This window comes from Teleopsis dalmanni, chromosome 2 (assembly GCF_002237135.1).
Source record: "Teleopsis dalmanni isolate 2A chromosome 2, ASM223713v2, whole genome shotgun sequence".
Lineage (NCBI taxonomy): Eukaryota > Metazoa > Arthropoda > Insecta > Diptera > Diopsidae > Teleopsis > Teleopsis dalmanni.
Window position 1 is genome coordinate 215,063,000 of NC_051847.1, and position 22,259 is coordinate 215,085,258.

General features: G+C 30.0%; 1 protein-coding gene across 1 annotated transcript in view; it reads right to left on the reverse strand.

Moving 5' to 3' along the window:
- Nucleotides 1–22,259, reverse strand: part of LOC119677628 (homeobox protein homothorax) — a 91,257-nt gene that overhangs the window by 36,326 nt on the left and 32,672 nt on the right. Inside the window, exon 3 of the mRNA XM_038089059.1 lies at nt 15,226–15,367. Within this exon, the coding sequence (XP_037944987.1) occupies nt 15,226–15,367 (142 nt within the window). The remainder of the gene's footprint in view (nt 1–15,225; nt 15,368–22,259) is intronic.

Sequence of the window (22,259 nt, forward strand, 5' to 3'; positions counted from 1 at the left end):
TTTGACTTTTTAATATCAAATAATACATATGGTATTGTAAAAAGGTTTTAATTGGATAATTAAAATGGATTGAATCGTTACATATAACGAGATTTCTCTTCTTATCATTATAGTAATAAACAATATATAATATATATATAACATATATATGAATAACGCTTTAAAAACAATAACTGTATAATACACAATATTATTAGTGCAATTTTTTATTAAATTCGAAATAAATGATTATGACTTATCACAATACTATATATTATTTTCATCTTTCTCCTCTGTATACGAGTCTTCACTGTCTTTCCTAATAGTAGCAAGGAGAGTACCCGAAACGTTAAGTACACATAAGTATAAAAGGTAATTGCTACCAGATACTATAATTTGTGTATAAGCACTTCTTAGACAAAAATAAATACACGTATATATGAATGTAAGTAAATATCTCTAAATAACAATACAAACATACTTATATAAACACAAACCAATAAAGATAAAAGTTACTATATAGCCTTTGCATTTTTATTATTAATATTATTATTGGGGCATGTGTATATACATCTAAATATAAATGTTTATATACAAACATGTATGTATATAAAAATTTAGAGCAATTTAGGTATGATACGCATGTTCAAGAAGAAACACAAAATAATAATAAAAAAAAAATAGTTATATATACAAAAAAAAAGATAGAAAAAAACAATCATTTAAGTTGTAATATTTTTTATAGTGAGTGTAATGTAGTGGGTAACATTACTAATTCTACATTATCTTTACAATGGGGGCAATATTAGGCAGTAAAAGTAATAAAACAAGAACAAATAGAATGCAAAGCAATGCAACAATATTAATATAAGTATCTGGCAGTAACACAACAATATGAATAACATGAACTATACTAACAACAAGAACAACAACAGCGCCAACAACAACAACAACAATAACATTGACAAATATAATAAAACACACAATTGACGCGACAGTAGTCAGCAGTTGTCTAATGTAGATACTGAGATACATATTTATAGAGCTATAGAGCTAGCTAGCTATATCTATAAAATATATTTGTAGATATTTGTTATTTTCTTTAAAGCATTTTAAAAATCACACAAACCCAACATAAAAAATACTTTAACAAAATTACAAAGTAGCAACAACCTTAATGCAAACAATAATTGTTGCAACAGCAGTAACAGCAGTAACAGCAGTAACAACAGTAACAGCAGCAGCAAGTTGCGTGGTAAAATGTTTGTAAACATTTGAAAAATGTCAATATTTGTTTTGGTATTTAAACGTGGTAGAGATTTTTCTACATTTCTATTTACCTTTTTTGTGATCAGATATGATATATATGTTATATATGATTTTGATATATAATATAATTTTTTTTTTTTTTTGTTTTGTTACATATTTGACAATTTTTATGCATATATTTACTTAATTTTTAGTTGCAACTGAATTTACATTTTGGTATTGTGAATATGAATGAAATAAACGGGCAGGGCACGGCAGGGCAATTGCTACATTTAATGGTACAACAATGAGCTCAGTAAATATTGTCTAAAATGCTGGTAAATTTGTGTTTTATTGTTTATGTATACAAACATCCGGCATGTATATGATAAGAGAGTACACGTAATCATATTAAAATTAAATTCAAAGAAATTTTGATTAGAAAAACTTATAACAACAGTGCACAGATATGCATACTGAAGTCAGAGAATTTAGACACAGAACTGAGAGTGGCAGCAGGTAAAGTGTGGTGGAAAAAAAAATTGAAAAAATTAATAAATAAAATTTTAATTATAATTATAATACAAATAAATATTTTTATACAAACAAGCAACAAGTTGCTGCTTTTATACCTCCAATTGCTACTTCATAAAATTGTTTTTTTTGTTGTTGTTTTTATTTGTATATAAAAACACACAAGAGTCTGTGTTTCCCGCCAAAAAGCGCACATTCATAAATTTTAATAACATATAAAAAATCTATAAATTTACTATAAACTAATTTGTCAACAATAAAATTATACAAATTCTTAGTTTGCATATTGTCTCTGTGTTGCTGGCTGACTGTTGACTGTTGTGCGCTCGCAACATTGTAATTTATTACAATTGTTTATAAACATCATCAATCAAATTTCTTAAAAACCGTGTGTGCTTATGTTAATAAAAGCCATTAAAAACCTATAGAAAAAATATTTTTGATTAAAATGGGCCAAAAGAAAAATAAATATGGAAGAATGAATATAAAATTTATTAATAAAAATAATAATTCTCTACAGCAAATGGGTTTCAAACTAATATTTAGCAGCAGGGAAGCAACAAACTGCGTCAGTATTAAAATTTCATTTGTATATACCTATGTATATATGTATAAGTGATGGAATATATGACGTTAGGGTTTGGTAGATTTTAGAAACACAAAAAAAATTAAAATAAAAATAAATAGTAATTATATAAAAATATATTTAAAAACAGTATATTTAAAAAAATATTATTATGAAAAAATATTTATAAATTGATTATGAACTCTTACGGCTTATTTAATCGATTCATAGCAAATGCAAACTACGAAATAAAATACTTAATTTAATGAGAAAAATTTTAATTATTATATATAATTTGTGTATTTTCCTTGCACTATAGACTAAGTAAGGTCAAGTTCGACTTGAAATTATCTCCCAGTAATCTTTTCGATTTACAGCATCACACCACCATAAAGGTGAGAAAAAATTTAAGAAAACAAAGTATCTATGAACAGAAATATAGCGAAAAAATGATTAAATGATTTTTAAAAATTTTTTATTGTTTATTTTAATTATTTATATGCTTTCGAATGGAATTTGGCAGTTTAACGTTTGCGTAAATTTAAATTGCACAATTTAGAATTAATAAACACTTTAGAATTTTTTTTCTTTTTGTACGTGTAGATACTTTGGCAGCAGTAAACAATTTATCTGAGACCTCTTAATTTTTATTTTTTTTAGAATGTTTTTTTTTTATTTTGTATTTTTATTTTTAGTTTAAATTAAAATAGCAACTGCACGGAAATCAATCAACATCAATACGTGATTATTTCGCAAGTTTAGTCGAATGAAATGTAAACAGAAGTTTTGGTGAAAGAAGAGGATTGAGTGAATATACATGAAAAAAATTGGGTAAGACTGTACTGAGAACTTAAATGATAGGTATTAGTGAATGAAACTGTAAATTAAGCAACAAGTAAGAGAGAAACAAATTATCATATACGCATAAAAGAAGATATTCAAACAGTCTACTTAAAAAACTATGCAACCTTTTTTAAAAACCTTTTAAAACTCTGTTGAAGTCTTGTTAAAAAATAACTAATAGTTCTTTTTAACAACGAGTAATAGTCACTATCAGTATAACTCATCGTACTATGTCTAAACGGTATAAGACTCTTTCTGTTGAAGCCTTTTAAAAATATAACTAATAGTTGCTTTTTTCAACTAGTAATAGTCATTGTCTGCACAACTATTATATATATGTAACCATAAATTATAATAATATTTCCGGTAAAGACATTTTAAAATTAACTAGTAGTACTTTTTCATAGCAAGTAACAGTCGGTATCAAAAAACACTTAATTATTCTAAATGTAATCAAAGGTTAGAAAACTGTTATAGAAGCACAAATAAATAAATATTAATTATAATAAAATATACAAGTCTTTTTCAGCAATACTTTTAAACTAGTACGTTTTTTTTATAACAAGTAAAAAGTGCTATTTAAATCAAATACTTTTTTAATTTTATTATAAATTAGACATGCAAAATTTATTAACTTAAATCAAAACTTACTAACATTTTACTGAAATATTGATAGGAAATTACACTTTTAAGTCTAATGAAGTAACCGATTTTTTAAAGTAGCGAGTAGTTCATACTCAAATAACATAATACGTTATTTATAAATATTACTCGGATTTTATTTTTACAAACTGAAACTAAATATATTTATAAACATTTCTATATGTTAAATATTTTACTATATTGTATATTAGTATTTTGTCAAAACTATATATATTATTTTCTTTATACGTAATATTTTACTCTTCACGTTTAGTGTGCACTGATTGCCGTCATTTTAAATCTTTTAGAAAATTAATAGTTTGTTGTGGGCGATAAATTTTTGAAATTCTGTATGCTTGTTAAATACATTCTTTTGTATTTAAGTTAATTTTTTATATTTTGTCACATACTCTCAAACGCTGTAAAAGTGTATGAAATTGATTTATGTATGTTGCTGACTATGCTTTTACTCGTTGCTTGCCTTAGAGCACAAGTTGTGTAGGTGTCGCTAAACATTGTTGAAATAAGTATTCGCTTTTATATTGTTTCGTGTTTAAATATATTAAAAATATTTTTATTTAAATTATTTTAAATTAAATATTTGTATTTTTATAACGTAAGAAGTTTAGGAATAATTTGTATTACTTTCTATAATAATGTATAGCTTACTAAGCTCTATTTACTTTAAAACAGCAGTCAATGATTTAATTTGATACAATGATTGTACAATGAAGTTTTATATTACACTATTTAGATTGAATCTATAACGAGCTATTAATAAATTGTTTAGGGAAGAATATTTGGATCTTAGTTGTGTGATGTGTTTTTTATATAAAGACTAGTTACTCGCTCTTAGCAGCTGCATATGGAATACTACTTTATGATGATAGATTATATTTTATAGATTAAGCAGTAAACTATTTATATAAATTAATTTTTATAAATTTAGCAGTGTGACTAGACTAGTTACTTGCTACTAGCAGCTTTATGTACAGTATACCCTTTCAGTTTTTCTTGAAGTCTTGTGTTAATTGCTTTAACAACTACTAGTTCAATTGCAAATTTATTTAATTTTATTTTGAAATAGAATATATATTTGAAGCATAAATTACTTAATGTAATATTTATTTATTACCACTCTTTTATTTTCTATTTAAACTTCTTTTCATTGAATGATAACTCGCATATCAAAATTGACGAGTAATACGCACTAATAAAGAAATATTAATAATTATATTCTAATTCTCTTTTTTATTTGAATAACTTAACTTAAATTTATTGTGCAATGCTTTTCAGTTGCTGTCATATAACAAGGGTCAAATAGGCTGCAAATAGATCATTTCAACGCAATTATTATACCATGGCCTCAACAAACTCATATCGTCGAGTTTTCCTTTGAGGTTGGAAGCAGCTAAACACAAAATTGAAATCTAAATAATAACATTTAAAAGGCGCCAAGTGGTTTTATAAACAAATATTTAAGCAAAACTAACGAAAAATGTTATTAACAACAACAACAATTTAAAAAACTGAAAACTGTGTAATGGACTCGTTGTTGGCGCATGAATTGGTTTTTTAGCTGCTCATATTAGTAACGAATAGTTTGAAAATAGATTGAAACGGATTGAATTGAGTTGAATGTTGCAGTTGATATGTGTTATGTTATTGTCAGTGTTGCCTGCATACATGCCTGCCTGGCTGGCTGCTGTTTGTAATGCACATCATACTTTGAGCGACTGACTGCTAGTCAATGCTTTCATTGAAACTCTAACGAGTTGCTGCATGTGAACGAGTACGTATGTGTATCTTTTTATAGGAAAATGCATAAATATATTTGTGTGTAAGCGCTGCCGCCGCCTATTACACAATCGTTTATAGAAATATTCAATTGATTGCATTTAAAATATTATTAAAGCGGTTTAATTGAAAACGTATTGAAATAAACTAACTAAACAAATTGCACGCCGGCGACCATGTAAAGTGTAAACTGTAAACTTTGCTCGACTGTTGAAATAAAATTGTTTTCAACAAGTTGCTAAATGAAGCTAACAAGAATCAGGCGCAAATGTTAGCGACTAGAAAAAATAAACAACGAGTCATTTTTTCTGGTTGGATTGTTTATTGTAAAATGTTTTGTGGGTTATGAGAATATGAGAAGAGAATTGCTAATCAATTAACGCTTATATTTTGCATTTTGAAATTCTGTATTCTATTAAAAATTTTATTAACATATTGATCAGGAGTTTTACTTATTTTTGCATACTAAATTGCTTGTATGAAAAATAGAAACTAAATAATTTTGTCAATACTCGCAATTGTGTAAGTAAGCTATACCCGCTGCTGCTATGTTAATCGACAAATTTTATAGATTTAATGGTTTACAATGCAAACAAGCCACATGGAAAACCATTGTGTACAGTTGTACTTTTTCAGTTCTTTGTAGCAAAATTTCTTAGTACTGCCTGCTTTGACTTCAGCCAACTAGCGCTACCTAAGTACCTAACTACCTACCTACAAACTACCTACTCGAGAAGCACTGTACAGATATTTTGTCTTCACGTTGGCTTTGTAGCTTAACTACCCTTAGGAAAAATGGAATTGTAGCTGCAGGAAAAACAGTTACGACTGCGCAATTACACAATCTAGAAATGAGAAAAAAAGGTACGCAACCAACAAAATAATCACTCGTACTCGTAACAAAAGCAGGATGCTCATTTACTGCTGCGCAGCGTTAAAAAATCCAATTTCAAAAAGTTTAATGAGAAATGAAAGGAAACAAAACGAAGACCAACCAAACTAACGAGTAAAGAAATTTAAAACCTACAGGCTCTGACTGCACAGCCAGAGTAAGGGTTGTTGCATGTTGAGGAAATATCTCATATATATGGTATACTCGTACAGCACAATACTTTTTTAGTTAAACCGTTTTTTAAGATTTGCTCCAAATACAATTTGTGGATTTGTATAGCATTACAGTGCTACAGGCAAGCACACAAATTAAGAAAAGGTATGCAGCAGTAAGCAGCGGTAAGCAGCATTGTTAGCCAACAGACAAAAAAGGTTTTTTTATCATTTGTACGATGGAAAAAAAATTATCTTACAAAGAAAGATTACGAGGAACACACAAACGGACAAAGGCACTACACAGGCGAAAGCATAAATTGAAAATATAATATATAATAATGCTTATAACAAAAAATAAGAAAACAAAAAAGAATTACAACAAAAAGATAGAGTACCAAATCGAAAGAACATTCCTTACGCGCATGGCCAAGCAACTTTCAAGGCAGTATCTTTCTTCACAAATGAAATCAGAAAAAAAAAATTATTATTCTTAGATTCACAACCGAGCAGTAGAAAAAAAATTGTGAAAGAATCAGTAAATGCAATTTACCAAACAAAACAAAACAATGAATTCCTTTTGTATAATAGCATTTGAAAAATTTATTGGAATTAACCTAAAGAGCCGCTAACCTGTATCTGTAACTCAGTACTCCTCATACATAATGCCGCCGCCTGGCAGTTTGGCAGTTAGGCAGTTAGATAGACAATAGGCAACGCTCCATAGAAATTGTACTTTCGAGTTCGAGTTTGAGTTCGCTTATCTCAAAAGAAAGACACAACCAGAAAAGAAAGGTACCTGTTTTCCACATAAATTGAATTAGAAAAACTGTTTTCGTATGCTTTGTGTAGAGCAAAGATACTCGTACATTTTCCATTTTTCTACGAAGGAACATAGAGGAGAACCCAAATGCTTCGCTTTGCTTTGCTTTGCTTTATTTGACAATATGTTGTCAAACTAAATTATAAAGCAGACGACAAAGTCACTACAGTCACACAATAGAGACAGACGAACAAACATTTCGACAGTTATATGAGCAATAGAATAAGTAGAAAATCAGTCAGTCAGTCTGTCAGTCAGTCCGTCCTATGAATCAACTCTCTATGTTAGATAGATAAATGTATAGTAACCAACCAACAAGCAAAATATTGTGGTACATATGCATTTATCTGACATAATATCTTCTTACATACAGCATAGCTACGTTGAAAAGGTCTTTTCATTAGTTGTCATTTTTGGCACTTTTAGGTGCTGTGCGCATAATAAAAATGTCTAATTTAATTTAATTTATTTTATTTCATTTTAAAAATAAAACATTTCATTTAATTTCATTTCATTTACATTGCTACGTGTCTTGCTAAAGCACACATTGGAATTTAGCTCAATTGAGTTGCAGATACATGCAATTAGCATTACTATTAACTATTTATAGGCTTGGTAATTTGGTATAATTTTAGACCAAATGTAATTTATGTCGGTTTAAGTAATCAAGTAATTGTTTTGTAAATTTATATTGCATTTTTTGGTAAGGTCAAGGGCTGCAGTTTGAAACAGTGAGTACGAAGACAATCACGTATTATACGTTAGATACAAAAAAAAAACTATCTTAAGTGTTGTAAATGTCAATACAATAAAATTTTTGTAGTCTGTCTAAAAGTTCGACTCAATTGAAGTGATGAGCTCAAGGCAAAACTTCTGTGAATCATTGAGTTTAAGTGAGAAGTTGAGTTGAATTTAACTAAAAGTTGTCAATTTTAATGGCAATAATAAGAATGTACAATAATAAAACAGATAATTAAAAAAAATTTATTTTTATTAAACTATACTAGTAGACAATACAACAGATTAAAGATTTAGGCTACCCTTTGGCCAAATACAATCACCTAAATAGATAATTTTCAGTGAAAGGAATTCGTAACCAAACAGAAACTAATTTGTCCATACTTACAAAAATGAAAATCTCCTTTCGCAAAAGTATTTAATCACGAAAGAGTCGCGTCAGAATATCCTTCTAAACCAATAAGGAATAAGGAATATGAAAGGTCAAATATTCGCTATGCAGTCTCCTATTTCTGACATAAAACAGAACTGGAATATGAAATATGGCAAGACAGATATGGCAAGACAGTGTATCGTTCTTGCTCCAGACCAAAGTTGAACAATTCTAAAACGATGACTCAGAGAAAAATCGATCACCATAAGGAATATAGCTAGAAAAAGTCAAGAATTCTAAAATCACAGAACAAAAAAACCAGAAGAAATATGACTAGACAGTATCTAGAGTTTTTGGTCTGTTTATATTTCAGAATCATATAAAAAATCCGACAGTCATCAGAAATATGGCGGGTAAGGGCCGAGAATTCCAGCTCTAGAACAAAATCGCATAATATGATAAGACAAAATCAAAAATGTCTATCAGAGTATATTCTTTTTAATTCTAAGAAAGATAATAAGACTGACAAGTATCACAGTGGATGTCTAACAGAGTATATTCTTTGTAATTCTAAGAAAGATAATAAGATTGACAAGTATCACATATTCGTAATATATGTTGTATCATTTCATCGACTTTGAGGAAAATAAGAGAACATGCGGAAACTGCACCGGACTAAGAGTTCCAGCCACAGTATCCAATTCAAAACTTTAACTATTTTGAAAATCTTTTCTGTAGTAAATTATTACTAATAAATTTCTATATATATTTTTTAATTATAACACTTTTCATCAATTAATTTATATTTTCATCATCAACACCTCTATTTTTTTTTGTTATTTTCAATAAAATTTTTGACATTCAAAAGCCAATGAGTCATTTTTTGTTCTTTGTGTGTGAATGCCTAAGACTTTTGTCATGTTTTTGGATTTCTGTTTGATGTTTACAAAATTAGTAGATACATAAAATATAACAACATCATTTGCAGCATCACCATCATCAGCGTCATCATCATCAGCAACAGCAACAACAACAACAGCGTACAGTCGCAACTCATTAATCATCTTGCCAAAACAATCCAAATGACATTGTACATGGACGCCGGCATATGCCATTTTAAACAATATGATATGATTCCTCTTCGCCCATGCCAACTGTCAGTCAATTCGTCATTTCTGTTACGATATGATACGATACGGATAGCGTGATAGAGTTAAGACTTAATACTAATAAGAGCACATATTAGAAACTAGATGGAGAAGAAATAAAAAGATATGAGCTCAAAGTTAATGGATGGGATCTGATATCTGATGATATTATATGAAATAAATATAAGTGTGGTATGAGAGTGTTATAATTAAAGCCTAAAAATGTAATGACTAAGCATATTAATAAATATGGAAACTTTTAAAAAAATATAGCATTTATAGTGAGAATGTGTATGGAAGGTTATATAAGGTGAAGCAGAGATAATACAGAAGAATCTCGGATAGGGAATTATAGTTTACTCTAAATATATTAACAAAATATAGCGAGTAGAAATATAATATGAAAGGGGAACTACAGATCTCTTGAAAGTTGTGGGTATAACTTGATATGACTTGTAATGTTGGCATAAAAAAATGACTAGAACAAGAGGATACTGTGATGGATGATTAAGTTAATTAAATTTGATTGTGAACATTGTATAACTAATCTAGTAAAAGCAATCGATTTTGATTTTACTGGGTATATTTTTGCTTCATAGGTATATCATCTTGTGCTGAGATGTACAGATTATGATTTCTATCTAATCTTCTGTAGGTTAGATATTAAAATACCGAGTTTCTTAAAGGGATATGTATATACGCCTAAAAAAATGTCGTTTTGCTGATACCATTCTTTTAATTAAACCAAAATATATATATTATATTATAAATTGATTATATATTCTTTTGATCTATAAGACATAAAATTTATTGTCGACATTTTCTGAGTACTTTCAATTACTAATAATAATATAAACTACTATCGATCTATACTACATGCCTCGCACCGATTTAAGACAACATCATTAAAAAGAGTATCAAGAAATGTTTATTGCTACTTCTACTGTTGCTTCCGTCTGTTATAAGCAACAACAATTTAACTGCAACAGCAACACATTATTTTACAAAACATTTAATTTTGGCAGTTTTCATTAAAAAAATGATTTAGCAGCCAAGCAACATTACTTTTTATAAGAGAATCAAAGATACATTTATGCAAACACCAACAGTGCGATATCATTCATATATTAACTATATATACATACATATGTATATATATGTTATAAAACGACAAAAATAAAATAAAGTCAGATATATAAAAATAATGCAGTAATAAAGTGAGTACGCGGAGTATCAGCAACAGCAACATCACACTTGAGCTATTGCTGCTCATGTTGATGTTGATGTTGATGCTGTTCATGATTATATGTTGTTGCAGTTGTCTTTAGAGATGTTGCTGCTATTAGGTTTTATGTTGTAGGTATAGTCTCATACACACTATCTATCTGACTGAATATTTTTATGTTTGCTTATTTGTTTTCCGTTTGTTGGTCCGTCTATAACTGTCTGTTAAATGCATTATAAAGATCATGCTTTGTTTGTCTTTTGCTGCTGCTGCTAGTTGAGCTGGAAAAATTCTTAACACAAACTGAACAGCAGAAGAAGCAACGACTAAGTAGCAAACAGCCAGCAGCCAGAAACCAGCAACCAGTCGAGTATAAGTCAAGCAACATTTGTTAGAGTAAGCTTAGGGTGCCAATAAGGGGGGACAGCATAAAATTAAAAAATCATGAAATCACTTGCTTTTAAAAGAAATTATAAAGCGTTTTTATAGTTGCATCATTAACACAGCTAACACCAAAAAGTCTGCCTGTTAAGAGGAAACGACACCCAAAAAAAAAAAAAAATAAAAAAAAATTTTAAATAAAAAATAAAATTAAATGAGCGAGGACATATGAAAATATTTAGTGTTTTATAAGGCGCATATTTTTAGCGCACATGTTGTTTTGCTCGCAACAAAACAGCGGCATCAACATGTTGACAACAACAAATACAATTTCGTTGAACGTAAACACAGCAGTAGAGCAGAGCACTGCAACAGCCCAACTGCAACGGCAAATGTTGGATTGGGTGAGTGAAAACATTTTCAAGTTATTTTTAAGTAAATGTAAGATACTACATATACTGCATATATGCTCTGACTATTACAACATTTTTATTATATTTATTATTTAATTATATGTGGTGGTATGTTTTTAAATTGGCACTTGAAAAATTAAGCTACGAAAAATCAGTGTTTCTCAACTCAGAATTCGCTAAGGACCAGTAAATATTTTTCTTGAGATGTCGAGTACCAATATCGTCTTAAAAAATATTATTGTGAAAGACAAAACCAACGTTTGAAAACCGCTGCATATAGTTTAAACTATACTATATTATAAATGCTTACAATTAAATGCATATAAAGAAATATTTTTATTTTGAGAATTTTTATTTCAGAATTTAATGAGTTTCTGAATACAACATAAATTTAATATACCAAAAATAACTGCCGGGCGCTTTTTCTATCGTCTTGGATATCTTATTGGATGTTCTCAGTGCAGCGGGTGCACATTTGTGAAGTGCAATATTTTTATGCTGTTGCTTGCCTGACGCAATTTGCCACATAACTCACAGTCACATTTTCAGTACCGACTGCCTGCAATTTACTTGTCTTCATTGACATTTATTTGTCAATATTATTAATATTTTTCACAGGCAAAAAAGAGGAGCATCCGACAGCATTAAATTGCATGCAACCAAATCTTGGCTGAACATTTTGTGAATTCCAACACAACATAAAATTTGCTGCTGATGCTGCCCGCACAACTCAGAAGTTGCACAGATCGACTTGGCAGCGCCTGTCAAAATGCCAAATGGACCATAAATAAAAACATCATTTTTATGTTTTTAAAGCTACAGGACAAAAATTAAAAATCATATAAAATAATTTCAAGAAAAAAATTATTTCTTTTTTATTTTTTAATTAAAAAAAAGAAAAACAAAAAGTATCTATGACTTCCTTTTTGACTGCATCGAAACGAAAGCATTTTTAATATTTAGCAGCTTTGTCGCAGGGAAGAAGTTCTCTGCTTGTCTAAATTTAGACCCAGTGCCTAACTGCTTCATCATAAAAATGAGCCATCACATTATGAGGTGCCTGCGCTGATGGTGTCTTTAATATGAGGAACTCGCACATATCTTCGACATTTCATACGCGTTTATATGTCATTATTATGGCTTTCGTTTTTGATAGCTTTTGTATTTGCCATAGAGTTTCCGATATATAGTAGACTATAAAAATAGTTGTACACCTCGAGGTTAAGTAGTTTCAGAAACTGAAAATAGATTAGAAGTCGTAACGTAAGCACACTGAAGTAGAGCAAATATAGCTTCAGCTGCAATCTTCCAATGATTTTATTTAAATTTTTTTTCATTTTTTTTCTTTTCTTTTTTGTTTAAAATATCGTAAATTAAGTAAATGTCAGTGTGGCAGGCATAAGATAAATTTTTATGAAGTTGCAAGCAAATCAACAAACTCGTAAGTATGTTGCAAAATTACAATAAAAATGAAAATGAACAAGAAAAAGAAAAGCGTGGCGCAACTCGTTATAATGCACATAAAGTGTAACTAGTAACTAGTCACATTAAAAAGAGTGCAGCTCCTTGACTTTGAGGGCCTTGAGAGCAGCATTATTTTGCTGGTGTTGTTAAAGGAAGTTGCAACTTGTGTTTTCAATTTTGATTTGTTTTTCTTTTTCTAAAGATACAAATTTTTTTTTTTCTTTTGTTCTTTTTCCACAAATTAAATATACTCAATTAGTAAAAATGACTGCTTGACTAAGACTTGACTTATGGTACGAGTAACTCGTAGTGACTGTGTTGAAGTGTGTTGCATGGACTCGCAGTTGATTTAAGCTGTCACATATTTGCCACATCTGGTCGCCTTCGTACTCGCATTAAGTGCATTACTCGTCGTCGCAAGAGCACGAAATTATTTTGTTTAAGAATAACAACCAGCATAAGAGTTAAGTTCCCAACAACAACCCCAGTAAGTAGTTTCAACGTCTGTCTGTTTGTAGTTATTTTTTTCTTTGTCTCAGCAAATACTTTGCTGCAGCAACAACTACTGTTGTTGCTCATTTACGCGTAATCTGATCGTACAACATTTTTGTGCCTAAGTATGCGTGTCCCACATATGTTCTGTCAATGCCTACGAAAATACATAATCTCCAATTACCAATATAAAGTGGATCCATACGAGAGACAAGAGTACCCAGCACACAGCAGACAACAGATAATCCATCATTTATGTTTGTTAAGCAAAACGAAAATAATTTTTTTTTGTATTTCAAATTATTTTATGAAAATTATTTGGGCAATTCAATGATGTACCGCCGCTGCCGCTGCTACTATTGTACTAGGGTTGGCGTGAAATTCTAGAAAGCTATGGGTAGATTAAGAAAGAGAAAGTAAACAGAAAAAAAATGCAACATTAATGACTCTTGAGGGAAATTAAAGCAGAATCTTTAATCAAACATTATTGAAAATTTACTGAAGTAAATGTCTGGGGGAAAGTTATCTGTTCTTTAAAATGATCAGAAAACTATTTTAGAACATTTCAATTCGTAAATCGAAGTTGCCGCATGGTTGATGTGATGAGAAACACCGACATGGTTAATGTGAAGATTGTATTGTAAAAAATATTTTATTTACAAATGACAGAGAATCAATATTACAAAGCTGTTAAATACTACTTCTAATCAAGAACTTTACAAATGAAATAGATTTGAGTGCCTCTATTAATACTACTTTTATTGTAGACAATAATTTGTTCTTGACATTATCACTCTATATACTATAAACAAACAATGTTATAATTATAGGGCATGGACCATAAAACTGCATTGCTGAAGCACTATTTTTGTAGTCATACATAAAACAAACTACTGCTTTACTAAAGCACTATTTTTGTAAGTTTTCATATTCGTAGCTGTAAAATAAAAAGCATCATAGACAGATATTTGATTTTATATTAATACACATTTTTAGTTGACGTCTAGCTCGTATTATTGTCATCTTTGTTTTAAAACAAATACTGATTATAGTACAAATATATATATGTTATATATACACATGTATTTCATAAACGTAAAATTTGAAAAGTAGAGGGTTTATATTAAAACTTTTATAATATATGTATAATGTATATGTATAATTTATAATAATGTATAACTCAATTTCAAATGCAAATTTGATTTTTATTCCCTCTAATCCCTCTTTATCTCACTCTCTTTCCATCGAAAATAATTGCTGACTACTGCAATTAGTGTTCTAACTGAAGAGTGTTGCCCTAAATAGTGCCTTGACAACAAGAACACACGTCTGTACTAATGATATAACCTTAGTAGCAAGACACAACTGAATCAAACAATTTCTTGACGTATTTTGAAAGATTAATTTTTTATTTAAAAACAAAGAATAGTTTATATCTTTTGGTATATGTCTAACATACTCTCGACTTACTATAGAATATATATATAATCACTTTTAATGAAATTTTTAAGCTTACCTGTTTGCTGAACATTGCTATATCTTCATTAAATGATTCTGACGAACAAACATCACCACCTTGCACACCAGGTTCTCTAGGCGTACATGTGGCCAGTTCACATTTTTCAAATATTAGCGCCAATAGGGGGAATAGTGGATGTCTGTAAAGAAATAGAAATTGGAAAAGAAAAAAAATAATTATCAAATGTTTATATGTTTATAAAAAAAGATAAAGATAAAGCGTAGGAATAATATTTATATAAAATCAAAAACTACAAAAATCAATAAAAAATAGTAATAAAAATGCCACCCTCTTCCGTAAGAGGAAGGCGCACATGCCAACACTCGGGCGCACATGACACCAACACGCATTGCATTGTACGTGGCGCACAGAGCAACATTTTTGTTTACGTTTTAGTGGCGACAAGAAACCGCCAAAAACAGAAAGTGGCTAAGACCACAACGCCGCCACCAAACCATGAAAAGCACTCAACAAACAAAGTGTCTATGTGTAATCTTAGAACTCTAGAGCCAACGAACGCATCGTTAATAACATAGGAGGTCGGTCGGCCGGGCAACATAGGCCTGCTGCACAGCATTTGATAAACTAATTAGAGCAATGGAGTAGGTGCCAATTGCAACAGTTGCTGCCATTTTTAGCATTTCAACTCGGAAAGCAGCTACACGCACAACGCAAGGCAAACAAATTCTGCTCTTAAACATTAACGAGTATAAAAGTATAAATATATAAAAATATAAATACATATATATAAATTACAATTTGTTGTCTTAAATAACGCAATTGGCGCTAGGAACTCCAGTGGTGTCGGCGGCGCAATAAAATCTTTCTTTTTTTTTTAAAAAAAATCTTATGCGCAATAGCAACAATGTTGCCACACTGCTGTTCCAGACACAATGTTTATAGAGGAAAAGAATTGATAAAAATTTATTGATATTCACAATGAGTCTGATGATCGTTAGTGTGATCGTGGTTGCAATAAGTTTTGTTTTGACATTTGAAAAGTAAACATTTCAGTCAAATCATTTTTTGCTGAAATTATAAATAATAATGTTGCTCGCTTTGGTATTTGTTTATTTACAAAATTTGTCTTGAGCGTGATTTGTCTTGAGTGGATGGATTATTATGATTTCCGTTGTTATTATCTAATAGTGAAACTTTAAATAATAACTAACATAAACATTTTTTTTTGGCTTGACAGCTTAAAAAGTTTTCAAGTTTATCTAAACTAAACAGTCAAACTAAATGATATGTTTACATACGTGCTCGCAAAATATTCTATATAAACAAAAGGAATTTCATACTTTGTTTATAGAGCAACATTTTATTGTTTATAGCAGTTGCGACGAATAGCGAAAAGCAGAAATACATAAATTGGTTTTGAAAAAAATGAGATATTACTTTATATGATACAATATATCGAAATGGAAATTTTTGTATGAGTGGAATTTGATGCTGTATCAAAAAGCTCAATCCACCCTTTCTGGAATATACACTTTTTGCCAAATGGTTACCGATAATCATCTATAATCGCTTGTAACTACTATTCATATGAGTATTTGGTCATTTTTTGTGTCTAATGTAGTATAAACTGAGGCTTTGTAATGCTTCAATTTCTCAAATACGGATACTGTATGTAATCCACGTCAAAGATTTACTACGTTTTAATTCATAACATTCTGCATGTTACGGGTAAGGAGTATAACAATACGTATATTTCTGATAGAATATCGCATATTGTCATGATTTGAAAATCTTATACCACGTATCTGATTAAAACGTCTTATATATTCCGTGTTTCAAATTCAGAACAAAATTGTATACTGTCTTAGGTAAGGATACTATATGTTGTGATATTTTTCTTTTTTCGAATAAGAATGCATGCTTTATGCACCATTAAACTAACCGTCGTCGATATGATATGTTCTACTCCGTACCGTGTTAATATGCAGTAACTCCTCTGCGGACACACTTATTTCCATACGAAACCGCTCTCTTATTACTTTTGGCAGGGTTTTCTTATGTTGGCATATTGCACCATATTCTCCTGATTTACGTTCTGCGTTCATCTGTGGTGACATATGATAAGGTACTAAAATTCATTTACCTTCCGCACTTTCAATTTTTAAAGCAAGTAATAACGTTCCCAAACTTAAATCACTTATTACGAAAGTAAAGGTGGTTTTACTTCGCATTTAAAGTAAAAGAAGACTGACTACAGAAATAATGCTGTGAAATATAGTATGTATATTACGAAAATATATAATAGCTGCCATTCTATGCATATTTATAATAAACTGCCATATTATTTATATTAAATTAATACATATTTACCATAAAATTACTACTATTCTAAAAATCTTTGCTATCAAAATACTTTGGATAAATGCTAACCTCAAACACGTATACACTCGCTTATAAACATTCCTGTTGTTGCTACAACATTTTCTTAGCAGCAACATGTGCTTAACCTTAAAATCTTATAATTCTTGCATATTTACTGCAATTATATTTAAATTGTTCGCATTCATAGCTAATAAAATGTAATAAAAAGCAAATGCTCTATATTATGAATAAATAGAATTAATATTAAAAAAAAAAAAACAAGAAAAAACCGAAAAAATTGTAATAAAACAATTTACAATTTCAAATATGAACTACAAATACATAGACGACGCAGCACAACAGTACAATGGAGTAGAGCAATAATTTAGTGGAGCAGGCAAGCAAGCTTTTTACCCGCCAAAAACCTGCAATGTAAACAGTAATAATTTATTTTAATCAACAAGTATGTGACAGCTACAGCGTTAAAAAAGGAGGGTCATTGCTGCACGAAATTGTAATAAATCTCAACAAGCCGAGCTGCACAGGCTGGCTGGCGGCTACCGACGGGGGCTGCTACACATGTGCTGCCAGCCAAGGCAGCCACCACACACACACACCATATGAGCACATATGAGTGTGTAGTCAGCAGCAAAATGAACACATTTGCGCCAAAATCAAGTGACAGTTAATAAATGAAAAGCAGATACAAGATTTTAAATAAACTAAAACGGTTAATTTTCACTTTAAAAATAAAATACAAAAAAAAATATTGTATAAAAATTTCACAGCTAAATTTGACTTAAACGAAAAATGACAGTAGCTGTCAAAAATTTGCACACAACCAATAGTGTATAATAAAGTAGCTGTCAAAAAATGTATTCAAAAAAAAGTGAGAGTGTGAAAAATGCTAACAAAAAGAGAGCAATGTCATGTTCGCAGCAGTTACGCCTTGATATGTGTGTGTGTTTGTTTGTATGTGTATATATGTTTGGATTCACTCACTCGTAAGAAGTAAATGTGTGAGATTGACAGTTCAGACAAGCCTGTTGATAGGTTTGACCAATATCTGTCAAAAAATTTTATATGCAATTGTAGGCAATTTAAGTGAATTTTCTTGCCCGTTTTAGTGTAAAATTTATGATATTTTATTTTTATTTTTACGCTTAATTTTTATTATTTTGAATTCTTCATTATTTATTTTATTTATTTAATTTTAGTTTTAAATTGTGGAGAGTCACACAGTTTGACTTTGTTGGCAGACAGGCAAGCAAACATAATGACAAATTGATTTTCGGATTTAAAGTTATTTTGATAAATGATTTGTTTTGGTTTCTGCTTTTATAAGCTAAACGTTTCTATAAATGTTTATAAAAAAAGCATAAAACTTTGATAAATTTATTAAATTAATAAATATTAAAAAAAACAAAAAAATGGCATAACTTGTGCGGATTAAGTGCAAATTTTTGTGCCATTATAGAGTTAGGTTTTTTTTTATTAAAAATTCGATTTCTTTTTTTTTTTTGGCATTTTGGAAATATGTAAATTTTATAGTTTAACCTCCATTTTAAATGCCATTGTTTTCTGCAATGGTTGAGGAACACAAAAAAAAACATCTGCCTGCAGTCAACTCACAACTCAGTTCAGTGTTAAAGCATTTATTGAATTTTTGTGTATTTTATACATATATTTTTTGTTTTTTTTTTTTTTGCTTATTTAACATAACAACAACAAACCCTAAGCCAAATACAACTATGAGCGAACAAAGAAAAAAAATTAATAATCCATGAAGTGGCAACATAAGGCAAAAAAAATCTATAGCCAAATTGACCAGCACTGTGTTTAGTTATTATACAAATATACATATATACCCATCAAACAGACATATATGTGAATATTATATGCACACATGTCTGTATGTATGATATTTAAGACAGGCTGTGTTGACGGATTAGGGTAACCCCTACTACTTCTGCTCTTTTACTGCACTTTTTTTTTTGTTTTTTGAAAACCTAATGAAATGCTCATTTTTCTGCATTTCAACAGTTTCAGGATATGTGCATGATTTTTACTTTATTTTTTGTTTTTCTATAGAACCAGAATAAGAGCAGCAGGCTTTATGGTTATCTAGAAACAAATTGCACCTGAACAAAATTAGGGTAACAAGCAGTGGTGCAGCACAATGTATTAAAAAAACTGTATGTAGCGGCAGTGTATGAATGGCATTAGCCGCTACTATTTGTGCCATTTAGCAGCAACTATAATTTTTCAATTAGAATTTCAAATGCTTTCGTTTCGATGATCAAACGTGGTAAGGACGGACGACATCCTACCAAAACGAGAAATGATCGTTTGACTGATTACCTTTGCGGTACTTGCATGCCCGGCTGCGTGTATAAGTTTTCAGCTTGACAGGACTAACTTGTAGCGCTCAAAAGCATTTTTCAAATTTCTTATAGCAAAAAAAAGTGTTTTAAAAAAATATTTTATTTAGAAAAACAATTTTATTTTGAAAAAAAAAATATATACCAAAAAAGGTTGACGAAGCAAATAGCGGGTGTTTCTGCTTAACTGACTATTAATAATACTACGAAAAAAAGGAATTTAAAGAAAAACTCCTTAATTCAATTTAATTGAAATTCCTTTTTTACACTTGACTGCACCAGTGTTAAAAAAGGACATTCACGCGCTTCAACACTAATGACTCCGCAATGCTTTTAACATGAATTCGCCTAATTTTATGAGTTTTTATGGAGGGCTGCAGCAAGTAGATTTAACAAGTAGTTAGTTACTTAGCGGACTTTGAAAAAAAATGAGACCAGTTAAATACAAAGGACACGTTGAGGAATCACAAATAAAATAGACAGTTATTTTGCGGCTAAAATAGCAGATTGGAACAAGTAGTGTTGACTCTTCACTGAGAGTGGACATTTTAGATTTGCATGTAAGAAAAGGAAGAAGTCAAGGTTGCCTTAGTCGCCATAGCAAAAATTAAGTTGATTGAAGGAAATTCTCAAGGAAATAGGACATTTCAGTTTAACATGTAAGAAAAGGAAGAAGTCAAGGCTGCCTCAATCGCCGTAGCAAAAATTAAGCTGATTGAAGGGAATTCTCAAGGAAAGTGGACATTTCAGTTTAACATGTAAGAAAAGGAAGAAGTCAAGGCTGCCTCAGTCGCCCTTGCAAAAATTAAGCTGATTGAAGGGGTATCACAAGCAAATCATGTAAGACCCAACAGAGTCCTTTCTCAAAGTTGCATACATGTATCAAATATAATATTATGGATATATCGACACCTATTGCCACTGAGCCAAAATCGGGTTCAATCAGTACACATGGACTAACAACTCTCCACACAGTTATAGTGCAGCCTCTTCGAGACCACAGTTTCACTACAACTAAATTCTCAATCAGTCCCCGCTTAATATGACCTGAGAAGAAAATCAACGTTCCCACAAACTGTGACAACATATATGTATATGAAACCCAAATAGGCAGTTCCTTATCGGCTACTGCAATAAATTCAATGTTGCTTATAAACATTTTGTCTGTCAGAAAGCAACATTTTACTCAAGTTTTTTTATTTTTTTTTTAATTTTTATATTAAAAGTGTTTTGTTTGCTTTTATGATGCCTGACGTCTTACTGAAGTGGCAAAATATAATGCGAAAAATGTACTACTTATGCGCTTTCTGTGTGCTTACGAGTTGTTAGTAAACACTTGAGCGAAGGTGTTAAGTTCTTAATAAAAATGTGCAGTCGGCGGTTTTAGATAATTTTTATTTTTATTTCAATATTAATACATGTTTCAATAAACACGAAAAAGTTCATATATTTTTTATTATTAACACGTGAAATGATAAAAAGCCCAAGATAAAATAATAGATGCAATATCAGCACACAATCTTAGCTGCTCCATTAAAATACATTTATCCTTTTGAATTGCCTTAAATGAGTTTCAAAACAAAAAACAAATAAGATACTTTATTAATTGCATTCTAAATATTCTTCTTCGTCATTTAAAGATACACATTTCAAATTTGAAATGAATTACATTCCTTTTGACGCATTTTATTTCGATAATTACGTTTTTATGAGCCAAGCAATAAAATTACAAAAAGGATACGAACATTATCCTTTCGCTCCCGTTGATGATTGCAGGATTGTTGATTCAGTTTGTGAAGAAGAAGAAAAAGGTGTTAATTATATATTCGTACAGGAACAAGTGAATTTGTGGAATGTGTATTCACATTGAAGGATCCTCGAGACGGAAGTGAGGCGCTAAAGCAGAGTAGACTTTTTACAGCTGCTGTCAAATTTTACCACTGAAGTGTTAATTAAGTTGTAAAATTCATTAAGTGATTGTAAATTTGAGTTTAAGTAGTGGCACAGCAAAGTGCATAGAACAGAAAGAAATGTTATTCAAATGTGTGAAATGAATAATTTATCTTTCTTTTTTTAAATGCAGAATAAAGGCTTTTAGTGAAGTTGTAGTGAAATAACACTGACGTAATAAATGACGCAGGTGTTCAATTGAAATGTTAAAAGAGTCTAAAGAGTCTTTATAAAAAATATATAATGAGCATTAAGTAACAAAAGAAATATTATAATAAGTGAATCATTATCAATTCAAAACAAAACAGTAGCTAATTGCAGTAACGATTCAATGATGACGAAAGCAGTATTGACCTTGTCACAGGATCCGCAAAGATA